The sequence below is a fragment of the Lissotriton vulgaris genome, chromosome 1_1, assembly GCF_964263255.1.
Source record: "Lissotriton vulgaris chromosome 1_1, aLisVul1.2, whole genome shotgun sequence".
NCBI lineage: Eukaryota > Metazoa > Chordata > Amphibia > Caudata > Salamandridae > Lissotriton > Lissotriton vulgaris.
Genome location: NC_141685.1, coordinates 1,816,818,292 through 1,816,845,663, shown reverse-complemented (window position 1 = coordinate 1,816,845,663; position 27,372 = coordinate 1,816,818,292). Strand labels below are relative to the sequence as shown.

Sequence of the window (27,372 nt, the reverse complement as noted above, 5' to 3'; positions counted from 1 at the left end):
AACTAATCCGAAAAGCCAAGAAAACAGCATTCAAGGATCGACTTGACAACAACGCTCACAACAGCAAGGAACTTTTCAACATCGTCAAGGGATTTTCAAATCCCTCGGCCAACTCCAACGACATCACCCCCTCTCAAACCCTCTGCGACTCCCTAGCCTCATTTTTCCACAACAAGATTGCAGACATCCACAACAGCTTTGACAACCAACCCGGAAACCAACCCACCCTACCATCTGCTGATCATCTTCCCCCCGTGAACACCCTTAACGACTGGAACCCAATCTCCACTGAGGACACCATCCGCCTGATGAATTCCATCCACTCAGGATCCCCCACAGACCCATGTCCTCACCACATCTTCAACAAAGCTGACTCCGTCGTAGCACCGCACCTCCGAGACGTCATCAACTGCTCCCTCAACTCCGCCACCTTCCCGGAAGACTGGAAACACGCTGAACTCACCGCCCTTCTGAAAAAACCCACAGCGGACCCCACCGAACTCAAAAATTACCGCCCCATCTCGCTTCTTCCATTCCCGGCCAAAGTCATCGAGAAAGCTGTCAACAACCAGCTCGCCGCCTTCCTCGAAGCCAACAAATCCCTCGACCCCTCACAATCTGGCTTCCGAGCAAAACACAGCACTGAGACCGCCCTCATCGCAGCAACAGACGACATTCGAACACTACTGGACAATGGAGACACAGTCGCCCTCATCCTCCTTGACCTCTCTGCAGCATTCGACACAGTCTGCCACAACACCCTTTTACAACGCCTCAATAACATCGGAATCCAAGGAAAAGCACTCGAATGGATCACCTCGTTCCTCACCGGAAGAACCCAGAGAGTCCGCCTCCCACCATTCAAGTCCGAGGCCTCTGAAGTCATCTGCGGCGTACCTCAAGGATCCTCACTCAGTCCCACCCTCTTCAACGTATACATGAGCCCACTCGCGGCCATCGCCCGCCAACACAACCTCAACATCATCTCTTACGCGGATGACACTCAACTGATCCTTTCTCTCACCAAGGACCCCAGCACCGCCAAAACTAACCTACACGAAGGAATGAAAGAAGTCGCTGAATGGATGAAACAAAGCCGTCTGAAACTGAACTCAGACAAAACAGAAGTCCTCATCTTAGGTACATCCCCCTCTGCATGGGACGACTCCTGGTGGCCGGAAGCCCTCGGAAAAGCTCCCACCCCGACAGACCACGCACGGAACCTAGGCGTCATCCTGGACTCCTCACTCTCAATGAACAGACAAGTCAACGCCGTATCCTCCTCCTGCTTCAACATTCTTCGCTTGCTCAGAAAAACATTTCGCTGGATCCCCTCCGAAACAAGGAAAACAGTCACCCACGCTCTGGTCACGAGCCGGCTGGACTACGGAAACACCCTCTACGCAGGTACTACCGCAAAACTCCAGAAGAAACTCCAACGAATCCAAAACGCCTCAGCCAGACTCATATTAGACATCCCACGCAACGAACACATCTCTGGTCACCTTAAAGACCTCCACTGGCTACCCATCAATAAGAGGATCACTTTCCGACTGCTTACCCACGCACACAAATCACTCTACGACATCGGTCCAGAATGCCTCAACTCACGACTGTCCTTCTACACCCCCTCCCGCCAACTACGTTCTTCCAGCCAAGCCCTCGCCACTGTACCTCGCATCAACAAGACCACCATGGGAGGCAGATCCTTTTCATACCTGGCTGCTAAAACATGGAACTCACTCCCCGCTTACCTTCGCCTTACCCAGAACCACCTGGCATTCAGAAAGCAACTTAAAACGTGGATATTTGACAAGTAATCCTCCCCCCCTTCCTAAGCGCCTTGAAACCCTCTGGGTATGTAGTGCGCTATATAAATTCTATGACTTGACTTGACTTGACTAGGGTTAAACCCACCACCCGGGACACCATAACCACTTCATCATTATCACTGCCAAAATATCTACTGTCTTTCTATTCCCTCTCCCACTTCTTATCATCTAGGATCAACTCTCTTTCTCTTAGGGCTAGCTCCCTTTCTTTAAGGGACCACAGAGAGCCCTGCACAGGGGATTCTGTCCTCCCCCCATCCATTGGAAAGAATGAACCTGGTGCTAGAGGAAAGGGAAAGGAAATATTCATCCACCTCCTGGTTCTGGTTGAAGGGATCACCTTTCCCATTAGTTTCTGGAGCTGATCTCTCCCATGCCTTAAGGGATGTAACTAACATTGTCTTCCTAATCTTGTTAGTAGCAGGTAACCCCTTGGCCTTACAAAGAACGCTAAGCTCAGTCACTCAGTTTAGTCAGTTTAGTCAAACCCAGCTCCAAGGTATCCCTAGGTTTGGGTGACAACCACTACCAATCATACGTAGAACAACTTTAGAAAAATCAAAACAATGGTCCAAAAATCAGTTTAGTCCAGATCTTAAAAATCCAAAAGTCAAAAGTTTAGTTCTAAGGCAAATTTTGGGAATTTTTAAGGATCTCGCTCACTTCACTGTAAGGTGTAATTTAAACTGCCCTCATCCAATCCGCTGGACACCAAATGTTGGAGGTTGGGTTTTTGGGATGGGTAAGGTAGGCACCTAACATCAGTAATAAGGCAACCAACACAGTACTGGTTCCTAAATAGGATCTCTATAAATTATTCACCCCCCCCCCCTCAATCCCTGGTAGCTGTCACCGAGCCATAAGGTTTAGATTTAGGAGACAGGCATGTCAAGCATTTAAAACCACTATTACAGTAAATAAGTAGAATACAACAAACAATAAAAATCCCACACCAATTTATAAATATAGGAACGATTTTTATCTTTAAAATGACACCAAAACCATCAAAATCCAATGTAGGTAACCAGAGATATTTTTAAAGAAGAAATACTTTCTAGTGCTTAGAAACCAATAGCACCACTTCTGCACATCTGGTTGTGCTTGACCGAGACAAAGTCAAAGTTTGAGGCTGACCACGATGGAGCTCTGCTTGTATGCCCCACACAGTAGTCTATAGTCAAAATGTTACCTTCGGACTCAGAAACCTTTCTGGAGCTTTTTCTGTTGAGGCCCTCAATGCTCTCCACCAGTCTGGATTCAGTGAGGTTTCGCAGGCTTGACTTTCTGCAAGTTCCCAGTTAAACCCTGGAAGTCGGACCTCCAGAGCTCTTTAGCTGGGCTAACTTGGAATTCGGGCCGGGTTGCGGTTAAAGGTGGCCGACTTGGCCCCTGGCATGTGTCTAGATTCATCAATACCATACTGTTCAGTCCTTGAATGATTTTTCTGTACTTTCCTAGCAATAATTATGCGTCCATAAAATATTGTCATGTTAGCCTACGAGTCCAACTATCTTCAATAGGGGGAAATTAAATGTGTAATTTCTTCCTCACCAGGGGTTATAAAACCTCTTGAATAAAGCTCCTCCTCATGATTACAGGACCCCCACCCCTGGTACACCAAAGGGAAACCTGAGAAGTTTCTAATATGCCAAAACAATTTTGGTTATTACTTCACAGTGCTCACAGCACCAAATTCAACTTTGTACCTAATTTCCTACACTGGGGAAAAATAAAAACTGCAGCTTTCACTCAACAGGGCTTATAAAGCATCTTTTATTGGGACCCTGCTCCATGACCCCCACCCTGGAACATCTAGGGGAGACCTTGGGGGTACCCAAAATGTAAAAATAACGTTTATTATCACTTTTAAATTGCCCATACCACCAAAGTCCCAGAAATTGCCCTCATCGCCGCGTCAGACGATATCCGCTTCGTCCTCAACAGAGGAGAGATTGTGGCCCTCATCCTCCTGGACCTCTCTGCGGACTTCGACACAGTCTCACACTGCACTCTAGATTGCAGACTCCACAATGCAGGAATCCAGAACTAAGCCATTGACTGGATTCGCTCATACCTCTCCGGCAGAAAGCAGTGGGTCAAACTATCTCCCTTCATCTCGGAGCCCACGCAAACCACCTGCGGGGTCCCCGAAGGATCCGGTATCAGCCCTACTCTGTTCAACATCTACTTGGCCCCCTCAAATCCATCATTAGATCGCATGGACTCAACATCGCATCATACACAGATGACATGCAACTCATCCTCTCACTATCCAACAAACCCAACATCTCGAAACACAACTTTCAAGAAGGAATGGAAGCAGTCACTGGGTGGATGAAGAACAGCTCCCTACAACTGAACACAAACAAAACCCAAGTACTCCTTATAGTCCCACATCCTGAAGCCTGGAATGACACCTGGTGGCCCCCAGCCCTCAGGAAACCACCCCCTCCCGTGGACCTCGCACGCAACATCAGACTCATCCTGGACTCTGAACTCAGAATGGACTGCCAGATCAACGCCGTCACCTCTTAATTTTTTCACACCCTCCGTCTCCTATGAAAAACTTTCAACTGAATACCCCTCGAACACAGAAAACCATCACCCACGCCATCATCAGCAGCAGACTAGAGTACAGCAACGTACTCTACACCGGAATCAACAAGAACCTCACCCGCAAACTCCAGAACATCCAGAACGCCGCAGACAGACTAGTCCTCAACCTACCGCGCCACTGCCACGTCACCCAACACCTGCGGAATTTACATTGGCTCCCCGTCGAGAAGAGACTCGCCTTCAAACTTCTCACCCGCACCCACAAGCCCTCCACAACACCACGACTGACTAAATGAACCACCGCCTCCCGTTGCACGCACCCCAAAGATCCCTCTGCTCAAACCAGCTCTCCCTTGCCACTGTACCACACATCAAGAAGACCAGAACAGAAGGCTGTTCCTTCTCCTTCCTCTCGGCAAAAGCATGGAACACCCTCCCTCTCCACCTCCGCCAGACACCTACTCTCTCCAAGTTCCTGAAGGGCCTTAAGACCTTGCTGTTTGACGAATCACCATGAGCGTCTGGCACCGCACATACCCTTAAAGGCCAGGGATGACCTATGACCCACTTGGCCTCCGATGACACTCCTGATGTGCCTAGGAGCTGCGCCCTCCCTCCTCCCCGCAGCACCTTGCGATCCTTCCGGGTGAGTAGCTGTGCTTAACAAACCCCTGATTGATTGAAAGTCGAGTTTGCATTGAATTTACTTATAAAAGCAGTGCTGCAACACAGGGCTGCTTTAAAAATGACATGCTCTCAGCAGTGCACACATGCAAGTGCCACAAAGGCTCCTGGCCTCTAAACTGGCAGGCCCTTTTATCTGATAGGGACTCATAGGTGGGTATTATAGGTCATGCCAATTATATGTGTACCCTAATGTACGTGTTTGTGCTTAACATAGCACTGACCCTGAGCCTGACTAGCAGAGCCCAAAGAGGAGCCAGCTACCACCAGCGCCAGTCAGCACAAAACAATGGGGGTAAACAGGCCAAAAAAGTGACTTTCTAACACTGCCAGTTATAGCATACAGATATAGTTATCTAGCCAACAAATGATGACAATATAACAGTAAACATTTCACCTGACACAATAACATGGAGTGATCTGACGAACCATTTTGTAAAAGGTGTTGCAATAACTCCTTTTCACACACCAGCATATTGTTCGTTTTCACCCACCAGAGGCAAACATTGCATACATAATACCCAATCAGCTCAATTATGCATACAGATGGGTATTGGCTCAAAGCTTGGAAAGCAATGTTCCTAATTAACATTTCTCAATTATTAGTTCTAAAATGATGTGCCTAGAAAATAGAGCGCTTCCCAAAATTTTGATTCCTAAAAATATATTTAGGTAGGTAGATTACAAACATGGGTGTCAATTCACCAAACTAGCAGGGGTAGCAGAAGGGACATCACACACCATTCACACACACTTTCTCAGATCAACACACTCACCTGCAAGCATGCATAAAACATACATTTAAAACCATGTTTACATACCTTACCTGTCAGATACAGTCATATTCCCTCTCATCAGACTCCATTTTTATTACACAAATATTGAATAATATTATTCACTAATTAGGTAATGAAAGACATGAGAGAAACCTGGAAAGTGGAGCTCCAAACGGCATCCATCATTAGTGCGAGCTGCTCCTGTGTTCCAGGAACTGATTCAGCCTCCTCTGAGGCCAGGGGTCGAAAAGGCAGTACCAAGGGACTGGAGTTGGGGGTCAAGCATTTAGGATATAGGGTTAAGCATTTGGGATATAGGGTTAAGTATTTGGGATATAGGATTAAGATTAGGAGGTAAGGGGCTTTGGCTTAGTGGGGTATGATGTAGATGTTAAGGAGTACTCTATGGGTTAAAGGTATGGGTGTAGAGTTAAAGGTTTCACATTTGCTGTGTTGGGATTAGAGGTTAAGAGGTCAGGGGTTGAAGATTAAGGTTATAAGGTTTTGGATATATAGGGTTTAAAATATGCAGTTAAGGGGTTAGAGGTTTAAGGTTGAGATTGAAAGGTTTGAGGCATAGGGATACAGGCTTGGCGGTGTAAATTTTAAGGGTAGGGATTAAGGGTATCGGGTTCACTCACATGATTGCATTTATTTTTAAAATATGTTTGGTTTATAGTGTGTCGAAAGATACACACAATGTACGCATATCTGTACAAAAAATACGAAGTGTTGCTTTACACACTAAAGATGTACTTAATTTATTTCAATGAAACTCACTACAATTTCGACATAATGCAAGTAGAAGTGTTAAATAATATCTGATGATATTTTTATTTTATTAGGAGCAATGTGCATTTGCATACTCAATCCAACTGAGCAGTCATTAAACGTTATAACCACTAACAAAATCACGTTCTGTCTTTCAGAATGCATTTGTGTCCATGGAAAATGCAGTGAAGGGATAGCCGGGGATGGCTCCTGTGAGTGTTACGTTGGTTGGCGTGGAATCCACTGTGACGTTGGTAAGGTCTTTTTTCTCATGATACTATCCCTGTAACATTTTGAAGAATGCCCAAGACCTGTCAGAGCCTGTGTAGCATGCAGCCCCACAAATATAGTGAGAAGTGACCTATATTCAGGAAGTGCAACACAGTAATTGTGTGTGTCTGCAACCGCTTCAGAGACCAAAGATCAGCATGCAGACCATTTCCATGATATTAAGAAATACATTATATTTGGACAGTGACATTGCCACCTTTTAGTGCCAACAAATTAGGTTCCTTCAAGTTACAGAACCTTGAGTGTTGATCAGAGAGAGATACAAGCAATGCATGCATGCTTACGTTTGTGCTGATCATCGTGAATTAGTAGATATGGTTATAAACGATCACCTGCAAATGTTGCTGACAAGCTGCCTGCCCTTCCGGAGAGGCATGTCATGCTTTCAAGTGTAGAAAAGGCTTATCATGTACTTCTGCCAGAGCATCTATAAACTCACAATCACCCTGATGCTTCAGCAGATCCTTAGGATTTTTTGTGCATCACATGCAAAGAGCAACAAGCTCAATTGCCAATGTCCAATCTAGATTTATGACATATGAACTAGGGAAAGGGAGTTTAGCTGCCACAGTGAGGCCTTTATTCTGCGATAAGCATATTAAAGACAAGTGATCCTCCAGCGTGATTCACTTCAACACACGTTTCCATTTATTTCAGTAAAATGAAGTTATTGTAGATCCACATTAAAGTGAGGTTTGCAAAGGCTCTGATATACATAGTCAGGCTACTTGTGGTGAGGTACCAAAAAATGTAATTCATGATGAAAACCTACCTTGGGAATGCAGCTCATTACACCATTGCAGATCCCATGATTAATGGTATTAGTAGCCTGAAGTTTCCATCCTCTGATATTTCACCCCCCTATAGTTCAAAGTGTATATGAATTGTTGAGGTTCATTGAATCAATTAAACTCTCAATAACCCTTGTTGTGGTCACCCTCTTCCTCTTAGATAGCGCCATTAATTTCTCTCGAGTCAGAGAAAGTGTCCTACTTCTAACACATGAAACCGAACAGAAATATGTTAATCTCCTTATAATATCACACAAGGACGAAGGTGTTTTAACCCCTTCCATGCTGATGACGAACCCCAGCCGTCATGCACTACGGTGCTCGTGTGCTGATGACGGCTGGGGTTCGTCACGGACCGCCCCTGTTCGTGTTGTTTACAGCACACCAGGGGAATCGCGGCCGCATGGAAAGGGTTAAATGTGCTATTAAAGCTCCATGTAACTATTTGCTAATTGAGTCAATTTTTATAATCTTAGACTACTGTAAGGATTTGATTGAGCGGGACAATTAGTTTTCTCCTATAATTGATTCAGGTACCCCTGGCTCCTTTTAATGTAGATCAAGCTACCCTGAATTTGAATGGCAATACAACAAACTGTTAGAAGTGGGATTCCTGGGTGGCTCGGGTATGCACCCAGGCTCTGCAGGAACCACCACTCTACAGACACAAAAGAGGGCCTCTTGCAAAAAAGGATGCAGAGCGGCAGGACTGGGGAAACACAACAAGAACTACAATCAAACACTGCCAGCTCAGGGAAAAACGCGGGAATAACTCCTAGATATCTAAACAGGAATAATCACATTCATAAACAGTAATTTGTACCACTAAATTGACTATTGAAGAGAATGATTTATTAGCTCGTACGACTAACTATATCTCACATTCTAGAACACAGATAGTAAATTTCACACATCCATTTGCCAAGTTTATTTCAAGAACAATACAAGCAAAAGCTAACAACGCTAGTAAAAAAAAATACTCTCCGAGCAGTACCAACCTACCCACATGCAATCAAATCAATTCACACATGCAATCATCTCACAGGCATACTTAATTCATACTAGTCATACCTTTCGCCATTGAAGTTAATTAAAACATGTAGTCCTCGGGTCGAAAACTAGCGACAAACTATGAACAAAAGTCATCAACAAATAATACTGCACAACTAATAAATTGCAACAATATTCTTCACATTATCATGTGACTTCAAATGAATTTACTATTTTGTCTTCAAACCAACCTACATAATGGTCTCTATTAGCATATAGCACAACTTTGCATCAATGTTACAGTTGATAGTTTGTCACACTCGGATTATCCTTCTAAACCCACCAACAAGATTGTGGTCTTCATACACCCATCCACTGAGCGCCAACAGGCGTTTCGGTGGAACAACCCAGGATGCGGGCCACCTTCTTCAAGGCGCAAGAATAATTGAAGCAGGTGGAGCAGTGGGAAAGTCTCCCAGAGAGAGCAGAAATCTGATGGAGAAAGCAAACTGCTGTGAAGTTAAAAAAAATATATGTATACTTAAATATAGCGCTCCAATTGTAAAAGAAACTCAATTCAACAATCCGTATAGAACAGGGATCAGAAAACTTGGAGGACCGTCGGAAGCGCCGGAGGGACTCGGCAACAGTGGCTGAGACAACTTCTAGCCATTATTGGACACGTGACTATATGACACGGTGTTCCACAGAGGGGTGCCGGTACGTGCAGACTTAGCACCCTGTTTCCATTGAAAAGACTGAGAATAGATAACCCCTCGAATTCTCTGATGAAATCGCTGAAATTCGTAGCGATGAAACATGTCGGCTTGAGGATTTAATCATTATGGTATACATTTAACCATTTTTAACTGGCAGGTTTTGCTACAACAGAATAAAAACGAATAGCTAGCAAAACCCTGCTACATTTTTTCTGTCTGGTTAGGGGTTTGTTTGTTTATGTACACAACATTTCACATCAGTGTTTACATGTTTGTCACTGTTCTTTCTTCACCACTATTCTCACGTATACACGATTATTTGTTCTTGTGCACTTCTGTCTTTTCACATAGAGAGAGTGGCCAATGATGAGAAGAGGGTATACCGGTAATTGTTAGCCGGGAACCCCCTCGGGTGTTACTACCGTGAGGTACTCTCTCTATTGTCCACACCTTTTTGGTTTTGTTGTATGTGGACCTGTGTTTTTATACTGAATTATCACGTACCTTGACCATAGGATTAGTGTTACTTGACACATCTAGGGGATTTATATTGATAACAAGATATCAGACCCTGTCTCTTGGTCTTATATATGGATGCGTTTTCAAATAGGTGAGGCTTCAATTGATTGATTACTGTGTGAGTGGGGGGCAGCCTTACCTATTACCCTCCCCCTTAACCCATTTAGAATGTTTTGGACCTTTTTGGTCCACCAAGTATTCTGATCCCTGTTCTATACGAATTGTTGGTGACAAAGATAAAATGATACTGAATGGCCCACACCTTTTTTCACAGAATAACATTTTGAGTGCTGTAAACACCAATAACCATACCCGAGTGATGCACAGTCCTCTGCATATACCACACCTAAAACCTGACATGCAAATGTGCCTGTGCCCTACAAGTTTGTGTGGGGTCTCTACTATTGTGGGTCATCTTGAGGACTAACATTCACAGTTCAATATAAAATAAGATTAACTATTGTGTCCAAACGTGCCACAAGGAAGCGGAAGATCCCAAAGACCCCACATTCGGGGTGGGCATAGCTGAAGAATAAAGTCAAAAAGAATTTGGAAAAATAAAAAGAAGTCAGGGAGAATCCAAAAAGGTTGATATTGGTCTAAGTATAGCGTTGTAGTGAACACTGAGTTACTATAAAGGTATTGCACAAACACAAGTCCTATCCTCACCGGTGATCACCTGTGTTAGAACTGTGATTCCTGGTTGTCTGAGGTATGCACCCAAGCAAGGAAGGCGCCACCACTCTAGTCATGGCAAGCTAGATACACAGTTAAAGGTAGCCTGTGCTCACCCTCTGGTAGCTTGGCACAGAGCAGTCAGGCTTATGTATAGAGGCAATGTGTGAAGTGGTTGTGCAACAGACACACACATCGTAGCACAATGAGTACACCACAAAAAAACTCTAGTAAAATAGAGAATATTTATCGGAGCAAAATAAGACCAAAACAACAAACATTCAATCAGTAGAAGTTGAGATATGAATTTTTTAATATTAAATGCAAAGACAGCACTTAGAAGTCACTAGTGGTCAAAAGGTTACTTGAGGTCACGAGGGATCAGCTCAAAGCCAAAGTTCTGACCGACCGCAATGGAGGGCAGGCTGGCGACAGGACCCATGCAGGGCCCACTGAGAAAGTACCCTGGATGCAGCAAAGTGTCGATGGTGACGTCTCAAATCGTCGATCTTTTCCATGCAGTCGGGTCGATGTGTCGTCATTGAGCTTTGCTGAAGTGAAGGTAATGAATCGTCGTTAAACCGCGCTGAGCGTCAGCTGTAGAACTGCAGTCATCAGACAGCCTTGGCATGGAAATGTGATGTGTCGGTTCGGATCAGCTCAGTAGTTTTGTAGAAAGCAGCTACAGAAGCCCCTTCTAAGGCCCAGAACTTCAGGCAAGGGTAGGATTTGAAGAAGGTAAAGCCCAGAAGCACCAGCAGGATTGCAGGAAGTCTTTTGTGTCCCTGAGACTGCAGAAAAAAGGAGGCAAGCCAGCAATCCCTTGGAGATCTCTTGGAGTGAAGGCAGAGTCCAGCTCTCCTTTAGCAGAGTCAGGGAGCAGCAGGGTAATAAGTACAAAAGAAGTCAGTCCAGAAAAGCAGTACAGATGAGTCCTTTAAGCAACACAGCAGTCCTTCTGACAGAGGTTCAGTTCAAGATCCAGAGGTGTCTGATTTTAGGGGGTCAGAGATCCAGTACTTATACCCCAAAGTGCCTTTGATGTATGAGTTGACATCAAAGCAACTCTCTGAAGTGCACAAGAATCCCTTTCAACCCAGTCCTGTCTTCCTGGCTAGCTGTGGGGGGGGTAAATCCATGCTTTGTGCGTGGACTATTGAAGTGTTAGTTACTCCTATTCCATCGCCAAGAAAGACCCATCAGAATGCAGATGAATGCAGATGAGTCCTCAGAATGCAGATGAGCCTCACCTTCCTGTGTTGTGGCTTTTTAGAGGGAATGCACAAAGTGTATCTATCACACAACACAGACGTGTATTGGGACTGGCCCTCAGGCACCAAGAGCAGTAAATACAGAGAAATGTCCACTTTCTAAAAGTCGCATTTCTAAAACAGTAATGTTAAATCCAACTTCACCAGTAAGGGGGATTTAACATTACAATTCCAAACATATGAAACATGAAAAATCCACTCCTCTCGATCAGGAATTACAGCTTAAAAGTGTATTAAGGAATTCCCAATTCTGGCCTATGAGAGGGGTAGGCTCTCACAGTAGTGAAAAATGAAATAGACTGTCACTACCAGGACATGCAAAACAATCCTATGCAAAACAATCGTATGCAAAACATGTCCTATCTTTTACTCACATGGCACCTTTCCATTAGGGTTGCTTAGGGCCTACCTAACTGGTGACTTGTATGTAATAAAGGGGGAGTTTAAGGCTTGGCAAATAGTTTCAATTGCCAATTTGAAGTGGCAGTAAACTGCACACACAGGCACTGCAGTGGCAGACCTGAGATGGGTTTCAAAGGCTACTTCTGTGGGTGGCACAATCAATGCTGCTGCCCACTAGTAGCATTTGAAGTACAGGCCCTGGGTATATGGTATAACACTTTAGAAGGGACTTACCGATACAACAAATATGCCAAACGGGTATCCACTAATGCCATAATGTCATCCGATTTAGGGGAGAAGCACAAGTAATTTTGCACTGTTTAGCAGTGGTAAAGCACTAAGTGCTTTACCAAGCCCTTTACCAAGTCTGAAGCCCAAGAAAAAGAATCAAGATAGCGTGGAAGCAAAATGCAAAAAGTCCAGGGGAAGACCACCCTAAGGATGCTTGGTCTAACACAAACCTAATGTAATTCTTGCCTACCTCTGAATCACATTTGATGCAGCAGGAGAAAAATAGAACATGTATCTTACAACACTTAAATCCAACTTTGTCTCTTTCTAGATCTTCACAACAGTACACAGCAGAATGTGATATAGAGAATCTCAGATACATATTTAATTGAGTGTGATTTCGGCTAGGGTGGCCGACCTCGAAGCTGGGGAGCCGGGTTTGAGTCTTGGCAATGATGCTCAATATCCTGTGATTCTGGGCAAATCCCTAATCTACCCGTGCCTAACAAAAATGAATGTGTTGTTCTGTCTGTAATGAAACTGGAGCTCATGTAAAGCGCTCTGAGACCCGATGTCTCAGGTCTAGTTCGGGCTATATAAAACTCTAAAAAAAAAACCCACAAAAAACAGTTCCAATGTTGGAGACCTAGCATATTCACATTGTCAGAGATTACGCTTTTTAAAAACTCATGGCTAAAAATTAGGTCTTCTGACTATGACACTTATTTTGGTGACCATTGAACAAAGGCCTTCTGGTCTATTTCATTGAATGGTAGGCTTCTCGTAAAAAAGTATTCCTCAGAAAAAGGCAAATACAGGACCAGGTTTATATGATCTGCATTTGTCATCCCTTTACATGCTTATGTCATGCTGATCATTCTGGATACTTCTCTGGTAAAAATTAGTACACTAATGGAATTGAGTACCATATCCAATTTCCTTTCAATTTACTGATCTGTAGTTCCCAATAATCAACATCCTCATTTTATTCCTATAAATTATTAAATATCTTTGCCATACATATTTTGATATACCCTGGGTAACATACCCAGTGCCATAAACCATCAGGATATTGCAGGTTATTGATGAGCCCATTGACCATACAGTGGAAGGATCTGTTAGAAATGGGGTCTCTAGTTGGCAGTGGTATGCAGCCTGTCCAAGTAGGGACCCTTCCTTCTAGAGAGGGTAAAGGGTTCACACTGCCAAGCTAACCCCTGTCCACCCCCACGGTAGCTTGCCATGCACCAGTTAGGCTAATCTTAGAGGCAGTGTAAAGTATTTGTACAAAACACACAGTAACACAGTGAAAACACTACAAATGGACACCAAATAAGAACAAAATGACAGAACTCAAAATATGACTTTTAAAGGGTTTCAAGCAATTCTGTCCATTGAACTCTATGGATGTGGTGATTTGACACAATGTACCTCTGATTTGTCAAAATCCACAAGGCCTAACAGGCTCGTAGGAGGAAAGTGTTGGAAAACACAGGTATGCACCTGTACCCGAGTCCTTGGAGAGGTGATGCGTCAGTCCTGTTGCAGGCAGAGAAAGTGTTGCATCGAATCTGGACTGTAGGGGGAATCGAGGCTTCAAAATTCAAGATTAGTCTACTGGTGCTGTGTCGGAAAACCTTGGCGCACAGGTGCGTTACGTGGAAATCCAGACGCGCTTGAAGTCCATGCAGCGGTGGCAAACAGGCGTTGTGTCAATTTCCTCAGCTGCGGTCTCTTGATGCGTCCATTATTTCAGCTGTACACTATGGCCTGTGTCGGAGTCAGTGCGGGGGTCTCATACTTCGGAGGCATGGTGCGCTGAACTTGGGTTTTGGCGGTTTCTTCTGCCACTGAAAGGCACTGCATCAATTTCTTAGGCTGCACTGCGGCGGTGCATGGAAATGTCTCCTGCACAGTGGTGCTGTCAGAAAAACAGGCACTGAAAGGGTGATGCATCTTTTCTGATAGTTTGAAGCAGGTCTTTGCAGTAGGAACAACCTCCAAGGGCCCAGAACTGGATTTGGCACCACAAGGCAGGTCAGAACTTCCAGCAGTGGAGTTCAGGGATGCTGCAGACACAGTTTTGATGGCCCAGAGACTTCCAACAGGAGGCTAAAACACACAAACCCTTAGAGAAACTTCTCAAGCAGAATACAACGCAAAGTACAGTCTCCATAGTAGTAGCAGCAACTGCAGGCCAACCCAGCAAAGCAACAGACATCAGAGGGGCAGTACTCCTCCTCACAGCCCTTCAGGTTTTCTCCTTGGCAGAAGTTCCTCTTGATCCAGAAGTGTTCTAAAAGTCTGTGGTTTTAGGTTCAATACTTATACCCCTTTTGGCCTTTGAAGTAGTAATTCTTCACAGGAATGTCCTTGTAGCGCGCAAGTTCTTGTCCTGCCTGGTCTTGACTCCCTACACACTCCGGAGGGGGGGGGGGTGGGGGCAGGGGGAGGTGGAGGCAGCTTTTGCAGGGGCACAGCCCTATTCAGGTTGAGTTGACAGCTCCTCTCACCACTCTAGCTCTGGAAGGCCCATCAGCCAGGTAATGGGCCCTCAGGATATGTAGGGCACACGTCAACTCTCTTTGTACGACTGGCTAGAGTGAATGCAGAAACAGGCCCCTGTCAGTCTAAACCAGAAGTTGATTCCACATGCAGGCAGAGGCACAGGATGGTTAAACAAGAAAATGCCCACTTTCTTAATGTGGCATTTTCAACCATACAATTTAAAAACCACCTCATTTCAAATTCTTAGCTCAGAGAACCCAAAGTTCAAATCTCTAGTTGTTCCCAACTGAAAGTTACACTTGTAAAATCTTACAAAGCAGCTCCAATTAAAGTCTATGGGAGAGCTAGTCCTTGCAATAGTGAAAAATGAAATTGATAGTATTTAACTATCAGGACAAGTAAAACCACACCAGTACGTCCTACTTTTCACATCCACTGCACCTTGCCCATGGGGTACCTTGGGCCTATCTTAGAGGTGCCGCACATGTAGTAAAAGGGAAGGTGGGGGTCTGGCAAATAGGTCCACTTGCCAGGGTGATGTGGCAGTTGAAAACTGCACTCACAGACACTGCAATGGCAGGCCTGAGACAGGTTTACAGGCCTATGAGTAAGTGCCTTCTGTGAATACCAAAATGAGTAAGTGCCTTCTGAGAATACCAAAATGGTAGTACATTTAGGATTTCGTCTTGTTAGTTCTGTGAATCGGGCCAGCGGTTTCTAGTACTGAACTTTTCACCTAGAAATCATTGTTTTCAGCTGCATTCATCTAATTAATACAACGGGAGTAAAACAAGTCTACAACTCCCACAGTGCATCAGTTGGTCAAACAAAAGACCTGAATTGAAAACAGCCTCCGTAATGACTTGAAAGGAGGTGGTAGATGTAAGAAAAGGGTAGACCTAAGGGAGAAAAGGTGAAAGGTCGCTCTTGCACTCTCTGGTTTACAGTACTAAGTATCTGACTCATTCCTAGGTCAAACCACTGTAAGATAAGCTTGTAAACCAAAAATAAATGTTCCATCGACTTTACACATGGATAGGAGACAGACCATGGAGCATTTAGCTAAGCGATAATACCATAGCAATGCATCAGTACAAGTGGTATTCTCAATTCATGCAATGCAGTCAACAATGTGTGCCCAGTGATCGATCAACTTGGCACAGTCTCATCCTGTTAGAGTTACCACTTAACTCATCAGTCTCTTAATGTAATGTAACCTGTATATCATGCATAACGTCAACACTGATTGTGCCTTTACTGCTGGACAAGAATGAGAATTAGTGAACCATTATGTTGGACCACCCCTAATTTTTCCACATAAAGAAAACGTATCTTATTTTTATCAAATTGAGCTTCGTAATTGAGTTAAGGCTCTCCCATTATAGAGTAATATTGAATCTCTTTTAATATACACTAATATTGTTTGAGACAATTAATCAACAAATTAGAACTAAGTTAATTTCACCAATACAAAACAATAATGCAGATTTTTTTCTTTCAGAAATCACAGACGATAAATGCAGCAAATCTTGTCACACCAGTGCCAAGTATGTAACCAATGTATTATTATTAGCTTTTATATTTGTAGTAGTAGCTGGATTGTTATTTATAGGATTATCATTATGTACATATACAAAAAAACATCAGTAATGACATGTAATATCTATTTTTTTATTCAATTGTTTGTTAGTTAGATACTCCTGTACACCTTGTGGAAGGTACTGCCAAGCCTCACTTTTTGAGAACTTTGTGTACCCTTTGGTTTCTATTGTTGGCAATATTAAATACATCTGCTGGTGGTTTATTGAAATGGTTGGTGCCACAGTGATGCTCACAAAGAATTTAGTAGGGCTTGGTGAAATTTACAGTCTTGTGGTAAATATTTTATTTACCGTCTTAATTTCTATGCAGGTAAGTACTTAAACAAAAATAACTCAATCGGAAAGAAAGAAACAGAGTCCGTGGTGTTAGAGTTCTTAGGGGTTTTATTCCTTAAAAAGGAATGGTACCAGACCGGATATCATATTCCTGCCACCACAGGGGTGCAGGAAGGGATAGAGCAATATTTTATTGACAATACATAGCTTATATACTTAAATCATATTATAGAAACCAATACAGTAGGCGTAACAGCTGAGAGAAACAAGATAAGACACACACGTGGTAGTGATACGTAATTAGAAGGCGTGAACTAGGCGTGAACATAGAGGTGTGTGCTAGAAACGTCACATGTAAGTGTCATAAGTGGGTGGCAACAAAAGCAGAATCTTGCAATATCAGCAGAAATCTGAGGCCTGGATGCGTGCGCAGCTGCATGACGTGTGCATGACGTATGACTGGAGGGTGCAGGAGACTTGACATTTACACTAGCGGAAAGAGACAGAAGTCTGGCATGTCAGATCAACTTGTACCACTATCATATCTGATATCTGATGTTTAGGAACCATATTATCTGGAAGGGAAGGTCTCTGGGGCAGAAGCTATTCTATACTGACTGTGAGTGCGTGTATAAGCGTCTAAGTGTCTGCATGAGATGCGAGGGGGGCATGGGCCTTCCATGGTAACAGAGGCTATGAATTACTTGCACGGAGACAGTGAGGCCGGGCCCTTTGCTCTGCAGCTGGGGGGATGTTTACTTAAACTAGTAGGCAGGAATGCATTTTCGAGGAGCGGAACAGATAATGCGAAGGTTGAATACAGTCTTGGCAGGCAGCAGGCTGTGCTAAGCGCCGAGGGCCGCGCAGGGAGTAAGGCAGAGGTCACGGGTACAGAGGCAGCCCAGGCTGGGGCGTTCGGAGTCAGAAGACAGAAAAAGGCTCGATGGCAGAATTCGGGGCCTGCTTCGCCAGAGCTGAAAAACGTGTAAAGTATACCACAAAAAGACGTTGGCATAGCATACTTAGGAACTGAATATTCAACCCGTTCATGGCGGGTCTGAAAGAGGACATGTTAACGTTGGACGCAAATGTATTTGCGTCTTTATAGCTGGCACAGGAGGGAAGTTACATGCACTTTAAACTCGTACATGGAGACGGTGGGGTACACGTTAGGGAACATTTCTTGACCATAAAATTTATATTTCCTCATTCCCTCCTTGTTCCCTACGGACCCTTCATGATATATCGATCCTCATGAATCGATCAGTCTGTTCTTGTAACATCATTTGCTCTTCTTTCCTCTTTTTGCGTTTTGAGTGAAAACTGGAATGTGTAATGCACGATGTGGCGCACAGTCCACAAATCGCTGGCACACATTGTAGGCACAGGCAGCAACTAAATACTATGACAAGGGCAACGCCTGGGAAGGATAGGATCTTCCATCCCCAAGCAGTCAATGTTGTCCAGAACCATCCGGACCAAGTCCAGGTGCCTGGATTCTGATGTATCAAACTTGCAATTTTATGAAGACGTGTAATAGCTTGGTATACCGTTGGCGCATTTTCTGGAATGAAAACACAGCAACTTGACCCGATGACCTTACAAGCTCCGCCTCTGTCTGCCAAGATGACGTCAATAACGAGACGGTTTTGAAGAACAACAACCCGCATGGCGGACTGCTCCTCTGTTAGGTTGCCTAGAGCGGAGGCAGTTTCATTCACTACTGCTTCGAGTGTTCTAGTTAATCTTCTTATTAGTTTACTGTTTTGGACGGGGCCTGTGAAGAAAAAGAATCCCTTATTGAAATCTGTGTATTGCTCCCATGCCGTTTCAGTATAGTCGACAATCGGGAGATCTCTTCTGAGTCTACTCTTTACTAGGTTTGTATTTCTGTGGTAATCAGGAGGGGCTAGGAAAACAGGTGGCAGAAGGAAGGCAATGTAACAGGTACCATCCCAATCTGGAGGTAAGCGTATGTATGCGGTATGGCCACAAACAAAATAGGAATGACGAGTAGCTCTAAAGGAAGACTTGCCATGATCACTGAATTCGACCACGGTAGTACATTCACTATGACCTAAGTGTACTGAACCCTTCTTTCTGACACATAAGTCACCTGTGACTGGTAATACTGACATAGCAGGGAGAACTGGTGCAGCTTCGGATTCAACAGTAAGAATCATGAGGTTAATTGTATAATTACCTAATCCATATACTTCATTTTCTAAATCAGTTCCTGTCCTAATGGGAAGTCCCTTCTTGTCAGGGTAGCAGACGTTGAGCAGAACTAGGTTCAGGTTTCCCCAAATCCAATTCCCCTCGAAAACAGCAATATCAGAATCTAAAGAATTAATTAATCCAAACCATGCACCACAGGAGCCATTGTGAGTGAACGGGTACGGGAAGAGAGGCAGAACTCCCTTATATTTCTGGTAGGGAGGGAGTCGGACACATATCCAACAGTTTGTAGCATTGTTAGTCTGATGGGAGTGATGTAACATACTAATGAATGTGTTGTTGCGCAGCGCAAGCCTGTATGATAGCTCGTGAGGCGGTAATTCGCTAAAAGAGTGTTCAGCAGTTACATTGTAAGCAGATTGTTCACGCTTGAAGATAGGGTAGTATATTGGCAATAGTATACTAGCAACAATAATCAAAAGACTTAAGAAAAACATAATCAATAATGTCACTATACAGTGACTGCGGAGTGATTTACAGTATGTATGTTTCTTGAGTTGTCTCTCTTTCTCTCTATCTCGATATAGGGGATACATGTCAGAAACTATTTAACCGATTCACCTAGGGGAGGACTTAAACAATTAAACTGTCTGACTTGCTAGATCGAAGTTTCTTTCGGTACTCCTCTTGGGGAGTTTTCTCTCGCTTAGGAATTTTACAGTCACTAGATTCGAGGCAGTCCTTTGAGGGGGTGGATGAGTCAGTTTCTGGCATCAGTTTGTTGCATTTTTTAATATGACTCGTGTGGATCCACCCCTTTCGGCCTTCCACCTTGATCGCGGTCCTCGTGGTTAGAAGGACGATCTTCGGCTCTTTCCAGCGGGGCTCCAGCGGACTTTTCCTGTCGAAGTTGCGAATCAACACAGTATCGCCGGGACGGACATCATGTGGCTTTACATCAGTGTTGTCGGGAAAAGCTGCGGCAACCTGTGAACGACATGATTGGAGTGCAGACATCAAGGAGGCAAGGTAATCTGTCAGCATATTACAATCAACATCGGTAATTTTCTTAGGCATGGGCGTCCCCCACATATTCGGTGGTCTGCCAAAGACCACTTCATACGGGGATAGCCCTGATCTCGAATGGGGGACCATTCTCATGTAAAACAGTGCAACGGGCAGGGCGACTATCCAGTCGACCCCTTTCTCTTTACAGATCTTTGCAAGGCGTGTTTTCAATGTCTGGTTATGCCTTTCGACAAGGCCAGCGGCCTCGGGATGTCGGACACAATGGAATTTCCACTGATATCCTAGCAGAAGGGAAACCTGTTTCATGAGCTCGGATGAGAATGGCTGTCCGTTATCTGAGTACACGATACGAGGCAAACCGTACCGTGGGAAGAATTCTCGAACCAGCTGCCTGGCAGTGGTCGGGGCAGTGTAATCTGGGACTGGATATGCTTCGGTCCAACGGGAAAGTGCACAAACAACTACGAGGACATACTTAAATCCTCGACAACGATCCATCTGGATATAATCCATCTGGAGGACTTCGAAAGGGTGATCGGGAGGATGAAATCCACCTTGCTCTACAGGGACGCTTTTACCTGGATTGAACTGACAACAGATCATGCAAGTACGCACTTTCTGTTTTGCTGCTGCTCGTAAGTGTTTGTTGTACCAGAGATTCTGTAAACTGTCTAACATAGCTTTTTCTCCTAGATGTGCTGGACTATGTGTTGTATTTATTATGATTTGAACCATAGAGCCAGGGAGAAACCATGTAGATTTTCCCTTCGTCATCCATCCTTGATCTGTCTGAATCCCTCCTAGTTCAGTTCATTTCTTGATTTCATCTGGAGTGGCATGTGTCTGAATATCGATTACATCTAGTGTGGGATCCCTAACTGACATACACTGTGTCGGTACTATTGTCTTTGTCACATCAGTTGTCTGGGTGTGAGTCAATGCTGTATGTTTTGCTGTTTGGTCTGCCAGGTCATTACCCTGGGAAACAGAATCTGTAACTTTAGTATGTGCTTTACACTTCATGATGGATATGCCTGAAGGCAGATGTATTGCGTCTAACAGGGCTTGAATGAGGGAACCGTGTTGGATCTTGGCACCGTGAGAGGTCAAAAAACCTCGTTCTTGCCATAACACTCCGAAGTCGTGTACGACTCCGAAAGCATAACGGGAATCTGTGTATATGTTAACATTTCTGTTCTTGGCTAGTATGCAGGCTCGGGTCAGAGCGATGAGCTCCGCCGCTTGAGCAGACAGTGTGTCAATACGATGTGTTTCTTTGACTTCAGTTTCAGTGGTCACTGCATACGCGGCCACTAACTCTCCTGTACTTGTTCTCATGCATGAACCATCCACGTAAAGTGTCAGGTCTGGATTTGTCAATGGAACATCTGTTAAGTCTCGTCGGGGCTTTGTTACTGCATTAATGATCTCTATACAGTCATGTGGGGCTGGATCTGTCATAATGGAGGGTAATAATGTTGCGGGGTTTAGAATGCTACAGCGTCTGATTTCTATGTGTGGCTGGAATAGCGTCAATTCATAACCTGTCAGTCGTGCTATAGTTAAGTGTTGAGTCTGGGTTCGATTTAGAAGGACCTCTACAGAATGTGGAATTTGTACTGTCAATGGGTGTCCTAATACAATTGAATCGCTCTGTCTGATAGCTAGGGCTGTTGCGGCAACTGACTTTAAGCACGCAGGGAGTGCCTGGGCTACTGAATCCAATGTACTTGAAAAATAAGCGCAAGGCTTATGTGAACCTGCCTGGTCTTGAGTGAGGACAGACAATGCTGTACCATCACGTTCTGTAACAAAAAGTGTAAACGGTTTGCTGTAACATGGTGTCGCTAGAACTGGTGCTTGACATAAAGCTTTCTTTAATTCCTCAAAAGCCTGTGTATGTTCCTGAGTCCAAGGGAGGGCAGTCGAAGTCGCTGCCTCCTGTGTTGTCAACTGAATGAGTGGTTTAGCTAGAAATGCATACTGAGGGATCCATTGTCTGCAGTACGAGGTGAGGCCTATGAAGGCCGGCACTTCCTTTTGTGTCTGGGGTTGCGGCATATTTATAATTAGCTGGATGCGATCAGGAGTGAGCTGTCTCCCCACTTTGGACAGCAAGTGACCCAAGTACACAACTTGCTGAACACAGAATTGTAGCTTCGAAGGAGACACCTTGTGTCCCTTGTCGGCCAGAAAATGTAGAACCGTCAGTGATGCTTGCTCACATTCGGGCTCACTTCGTGCGGTGATCAGCAGATCATCGACGTATTGCAGTAAGGCAGTGTTAACTGGCATTTGGATACAATCAAGTTGTCTTTTCAGTGCTTGGCTATAGATGCTGGGGCTTTCTGTGAATCCTTGAGGTGCGCGTGAAAATTTGAAACTTCGTCCATTTAAACTGAATCCGAAGAGATATTGGCTCTCTGGATCAATGGGCACACTGAAGAAGGCGTTCTTGAGGTCAATTACAGTAAAGAACGTTGCTTCTGAATCAATGGCAGTCAATAAGGATGAGATATCGGGAACCACAGGGTACTGTGGGACAATGCATTTATTCAGTTCTCGTAAATCAATCACCAGCCGATATACTGGCGGTGCATTGGGTTCAGTACGTTTGAGAATCGGAATGATAGGGGAATTACAGATATTGGAGTCGGTCTCTACAACCACTCCTTGGGCAATGAGCTCTTCAATGATTTCCAGTAACGCCACTACAGCATCGGGTGGTAACTTGTATTGTCTGATTCGAGGTAAAACAACACCTGGCTTGAGTGTAACACGATATGGTGTAATATGCATGCAGCCTACATCGGTTGGGCCTTGTGCCCACAGGTGTTCTGGTACATTTTTCAGTCTGACATCAAACTCTCGTAATACATAGTGACCCTTAAAGTCTCGCAGGAAAAGTCTAACTCCTTCCGGAGAGCAGCATATCACGGCTCCTAGAGCCTTCAGTGTTTTGATACCTAACAAGTTTTCTGGACATGATTTCGTGAGTAATAAGTCTGTAACACGTGATAATGGACCTACTGCTAAGGGGACAGGTTTCGATACTTCATTTACAATAGGTTGTCCTGAGAAACCAAGGGAAACATTCTGTGAGCCTGAGAGGGGTGCCCCTGGAACTTCATCATGGCTGATCGTTGTGCGGCTTGCCCCTGTGTCAATTAAAAACTTTCTGTCTTTTCCCAATACTTGACTGTGTACATAAGGACCCTCTTGATCTACAGGAATCTCAATAAGAGGCAAGCCAACCTCCCTCTCTAGGCTGTTTCATGTGTATCGCTGATAATCGGGGTAATCTGATTGGGCATACTGGCACATCTGCCGTGAAACTTGCTGTGTCGCGGCAATGGCCTGTGGCTGTGATGCCGCTGCGGCCTGTCCTGTATGTGATGAAGCATGCATCGGTTGTGAATTCTGCGAAGTTTGTTGTTGGCCCTGGTCTTGTCTAGGCGGATGCGGTCTTTCTTTAGTTTTACCTGTTGCTATATTGTGTTTCAGGACTGGACATTCATGTACGTAGTGACCTGGCTGCTTGCAATAGTTGCATGTCCCTTTAACGGGAGCTGCTGAATTATTTGTCTGTGTCCCACCCTTTTTCTGACCGTCAGCCGGAGCTGTCTGAGCAACTAATATTTTCATTTTCGTGTCTTTCATACGTCTTTGTTCATGTTCCTGTTCTTCTCTGATTCTGTTCTGATGATACTGTAACATTTGTAACATCTGGGATGGCGTATTTGCTTGCCATGTGCTTTCGACTTTATATACTCGATTCTTAACTTGCGTTAAGGAATTCTCTACTAATTTACTTACAAAAAGGTGCGGGTATGACTCGCTACTTGGTTTCAGGCCACTATTTATAATGAAACATTTCTCGAATCTTGAATAGAAGTCACTAGTATCTTCATCGTGTTTCTGTTTACAGGCTGAGATTGCATCCCAGTCTTCCTTTTTAGTTGTCAATAATCTTGGCAAGACCTGTACTATCAAACCTGGTAATGCTTTAGCTTTTTCCCCAAGGCCTAGCCCTGGAGTACGAATCCTTTCCTCGTCTTCTATTTCAGTCCATATAATCTTTTTCTCTCCCACCTCCCATTCTTTTTCCTTGAGCTTCTCGTAGATGCCGGTAGGCAACAGAACCTTTAACAATTTCATAATATCAGTATAGGTGTAATCTCCCATTAGTAACATATCCTTAAGTTCTCTGTGAAAACCTGCAGGGTCTTTATCATGACAGGGTACTAGTTTCTTCATCTCCAATAATTCTAACTTGGTCAGAGGTGTGTATACATACACACGTTTCAGGGTATGGTCGGCACCCATGACTGGGTGTACCTCTCGTAATGGGTTCTGCCTTTCAATGCCATGGAGACGCTCCATATGATACATTTTTCTTTCTGGGGGCGGAGCGGGAACATATTGTGGGCCTAAGAAAGTGTTATATCTGTGCCGTTGTTCTAGAATTATTTGAACTAACTTAGTACTTAGGCCTCTCCATCTATCCATGAGTAGTGCTTCTAATGTATCAGGTAAGGGACCTGGGTCTGAATGTTGATTTCTGTATAACGTGAGGAGGTGCTGAATCATGTATACACCTGCTAATTTCTGCTCGTCTGGGGAAAGGTTCAGAAATGTATGTGCTACTGTGTCATCATTGTATATATTAGGATTGTCAGCCCATAGTACTGCTGACCGGGCTAGTTCTTGTTCATCCATAGAATTGAGTACGTGGTACCCCATTCGTTCTCAAAGCATTTTATCAGTGTCTTGAAACTGATGTTCAGGAGAATTCGGTTTTGATATGCCAGAGAGAAAAACTCTCTTGCTTTCTGGGCGAATGCCTTTCCTAAGGTAAGCTCCCTTACCTACATACGCTATCATATCTGTAGTCGCTTCTTGTTCTTCAGGTCCTTCCTCCTCCTGGGAGGAGGCATTTTCTTTTTCCTTTTCGTGTATTTCTATTACTGTTTTTCTTATTTTCTTGTACATGCTAGCTATGCAATTCTGTTTATCATGCTTTCCTTCGGCTATATTTTGACCCCACTTGCTTAGGACTTCCATTTCACGCTGGTCTGTCTCTGGCCTGTCTCGGTCTCTTATTAAGCAATTTATGAAAAAACGTAGTATATATGCTTGAGTGTCAACTTTCTGGTGTGCCAGGGCCTCCTTAATACTTTCAGGGTTTTCCCCAGTCTGGACAAAATGATATATTCTATCTAGATGATCAGACATATCTGGGAATAACACTAGGTAATCTGTAGCTTGCCGCAAACGTAACGATGCTATCAACATTCTGTCGTCTTTACCGGGTACTGGGCCATATCTGCAAACTGGGAGCTGTTCTTTGAGTATATCGAGACGGGGTGATTGGAGCATAGGGTGCTTCTGCATATCCCTAAGGTGTAATCTGTGTGTTGCTGGCGGGGTCTGGTAACCCCCTGTTGCGCCTCCTGGGGCGGAGGCTTGGGCATTATCCCTCTGTGGAGTCTGTGTATGTACTTGAACTGGTCTCTTAGTAGGATCAAGTAACAATGGATTTGGTATCTTAACCTGAGGTGGGGGAAGTGGTGGGGGTGGAGGAACAGGCTGTCGAACGGGGGAACTCTGTTGTGGTAATGGCGGAATATGGTCTGGAGGCGGGTTGCCACCTCCATCACCGTCAGTAGGCGGTACACGGGCAGGTGGGTTGGTGTAAGCGGGCGCTACATCATCTAGATATGAAGCCAGGAATATGTCTTTAGTAGTCCGGTGGTTTACTTTGGATGGAACCAATGGTGGCGGCAGATTTTTCGGTATTTCTGAATTGGCTTCAGGCGAACCCTCGGCCACTAAGTACATACTATTTACAAGATTGTTTCGTGCACGGTCTACTTGTTCGGCTTTTACTCGGATCCCTTCATTAACTAATTCGTTTTCTCGGACTCTATCCGGCGCTTCTCTAAGTCTATCTTCTCTTCGGAGTTCTTTTTCGGCTCGTTTATGTGATTCTTTACGCCATAACTCTATGGCATCTTTCTGTGATTGTCTGGCTTTCTTTCTCCATAGTGCTTCTTCTATTTTCAGGATGCACTCGGCATCCCATGTTCCTGTAGCGGGCCATCTGTGTTTTTCTTCCAGATGCTTAGTATAATCGGCCCATAAATCTAGATACAGTATGGCGTCTATGCCATGCTTGTGGTACATGTAATTTCCAGGCGTGTCCCTAGGGGGGATAGGAATTTCTTCCTCTAGCATCCCTTTCCTAGTTCCTATTTGCTTTAACTTATTGAAAAACGGCATCTTGTCTACTTAATACTGGATATTCAATCCTTGCTACTGAACTCTGAACACAATTAGTTACATGAAAACACAATAATGCACATTAAACAATCACTCATACCACGACATTAATCACATGAGAGAACATTTTGAACATATATCTCTACCCTCGGAACCAGATGAACTGCTAAACAGCACAGATACACTGTCGAAGACAGTGCAAGAACTTGAATAACGGATATACTGCTAAACAGCACAGATACACTGTCTAAAACAGTGCAGACCGCGTTTGTGTACCCAAACCCGTCTTTACCGGATACATAATAATGCACCCGTCTAGATACGTCCCAGCAATGGTACTCACCGGGAAGCACGGAAACAGAAGGCCTCGGAAAACTCGACTGGACTGGACCGGACTCGACTCGACACGTGGATACTTCGGAAAACTGGTGGGCCTCTTCACACCTCGGACCTTGCTTCTTTCGGCTAGGCTCTGGTCGGGATCCTCCGCACTCCTCACCGCCTCGTCTGGGTGCTGATCGCAGTCTTCGTCACCTCCGTGGGCCAGAGGGAGATACAGGAAATCCTGCCAGTACGCGTAGTTCCGTCTAACTGATGGCAGGGGACAGAGCTTGCAACGCACCAACCGGCGCGTGAGGTGGGGGAGGGGTCCCTGTTCGGGCGCCAGAATAATGTGGTAAATATTTGATTTACCGTCTTAATTTCTATGCAGGTAAGTACTTAAACAAAAATAACTCAATCGGAAAGAAAGAAACAGAGTCCGTGGTGTTAGAGTTCTTAGGGGGTTTATTCCTTAAAAAGGAATGGTACCAGACCGGATATCATATTCCTGCCACCACAGGGGTGCAGGAAGGGATAGAGCAATATTTTATTGACAATACATAGCTTATATACTTAAATCATATTATAGAAACCAATACAGTAGGCGTAACAGCTGAGAGAAACAAGATAAGACACACACGTGGTAGTGATACGTAATTAGAAGGCGTG

The 27,372-nt window shown here is 44.4% G+C and overlaps 1 protein-coding gene across 1 annotated transcript in view; it reads left to right on the top strand.

Moving 5' to 3' along the window:
- STAB2 (stabilin 2) overlaps nucleotides 1–27,372 on the top strand; it is an 880,852-nt gene that overhangs the window by 534,944 nt on the left and 318,536 nt on the right. The window contains exons 39-40 of the mRNA XM_086919174.1: nucleotides 6,778–6,873; nucleotides 16,518–16,563. Coding sequence (XP_086775300.1) covers nucleotides 6,778–6,873; nucleotides 16,518–16,563 — 142 coding nt within the window. The remainder of the gene's footprint in view (nucleotides 1–6,777; nucleotides 6,874–16,517; nucleotides 16,564–27,372) is intronic.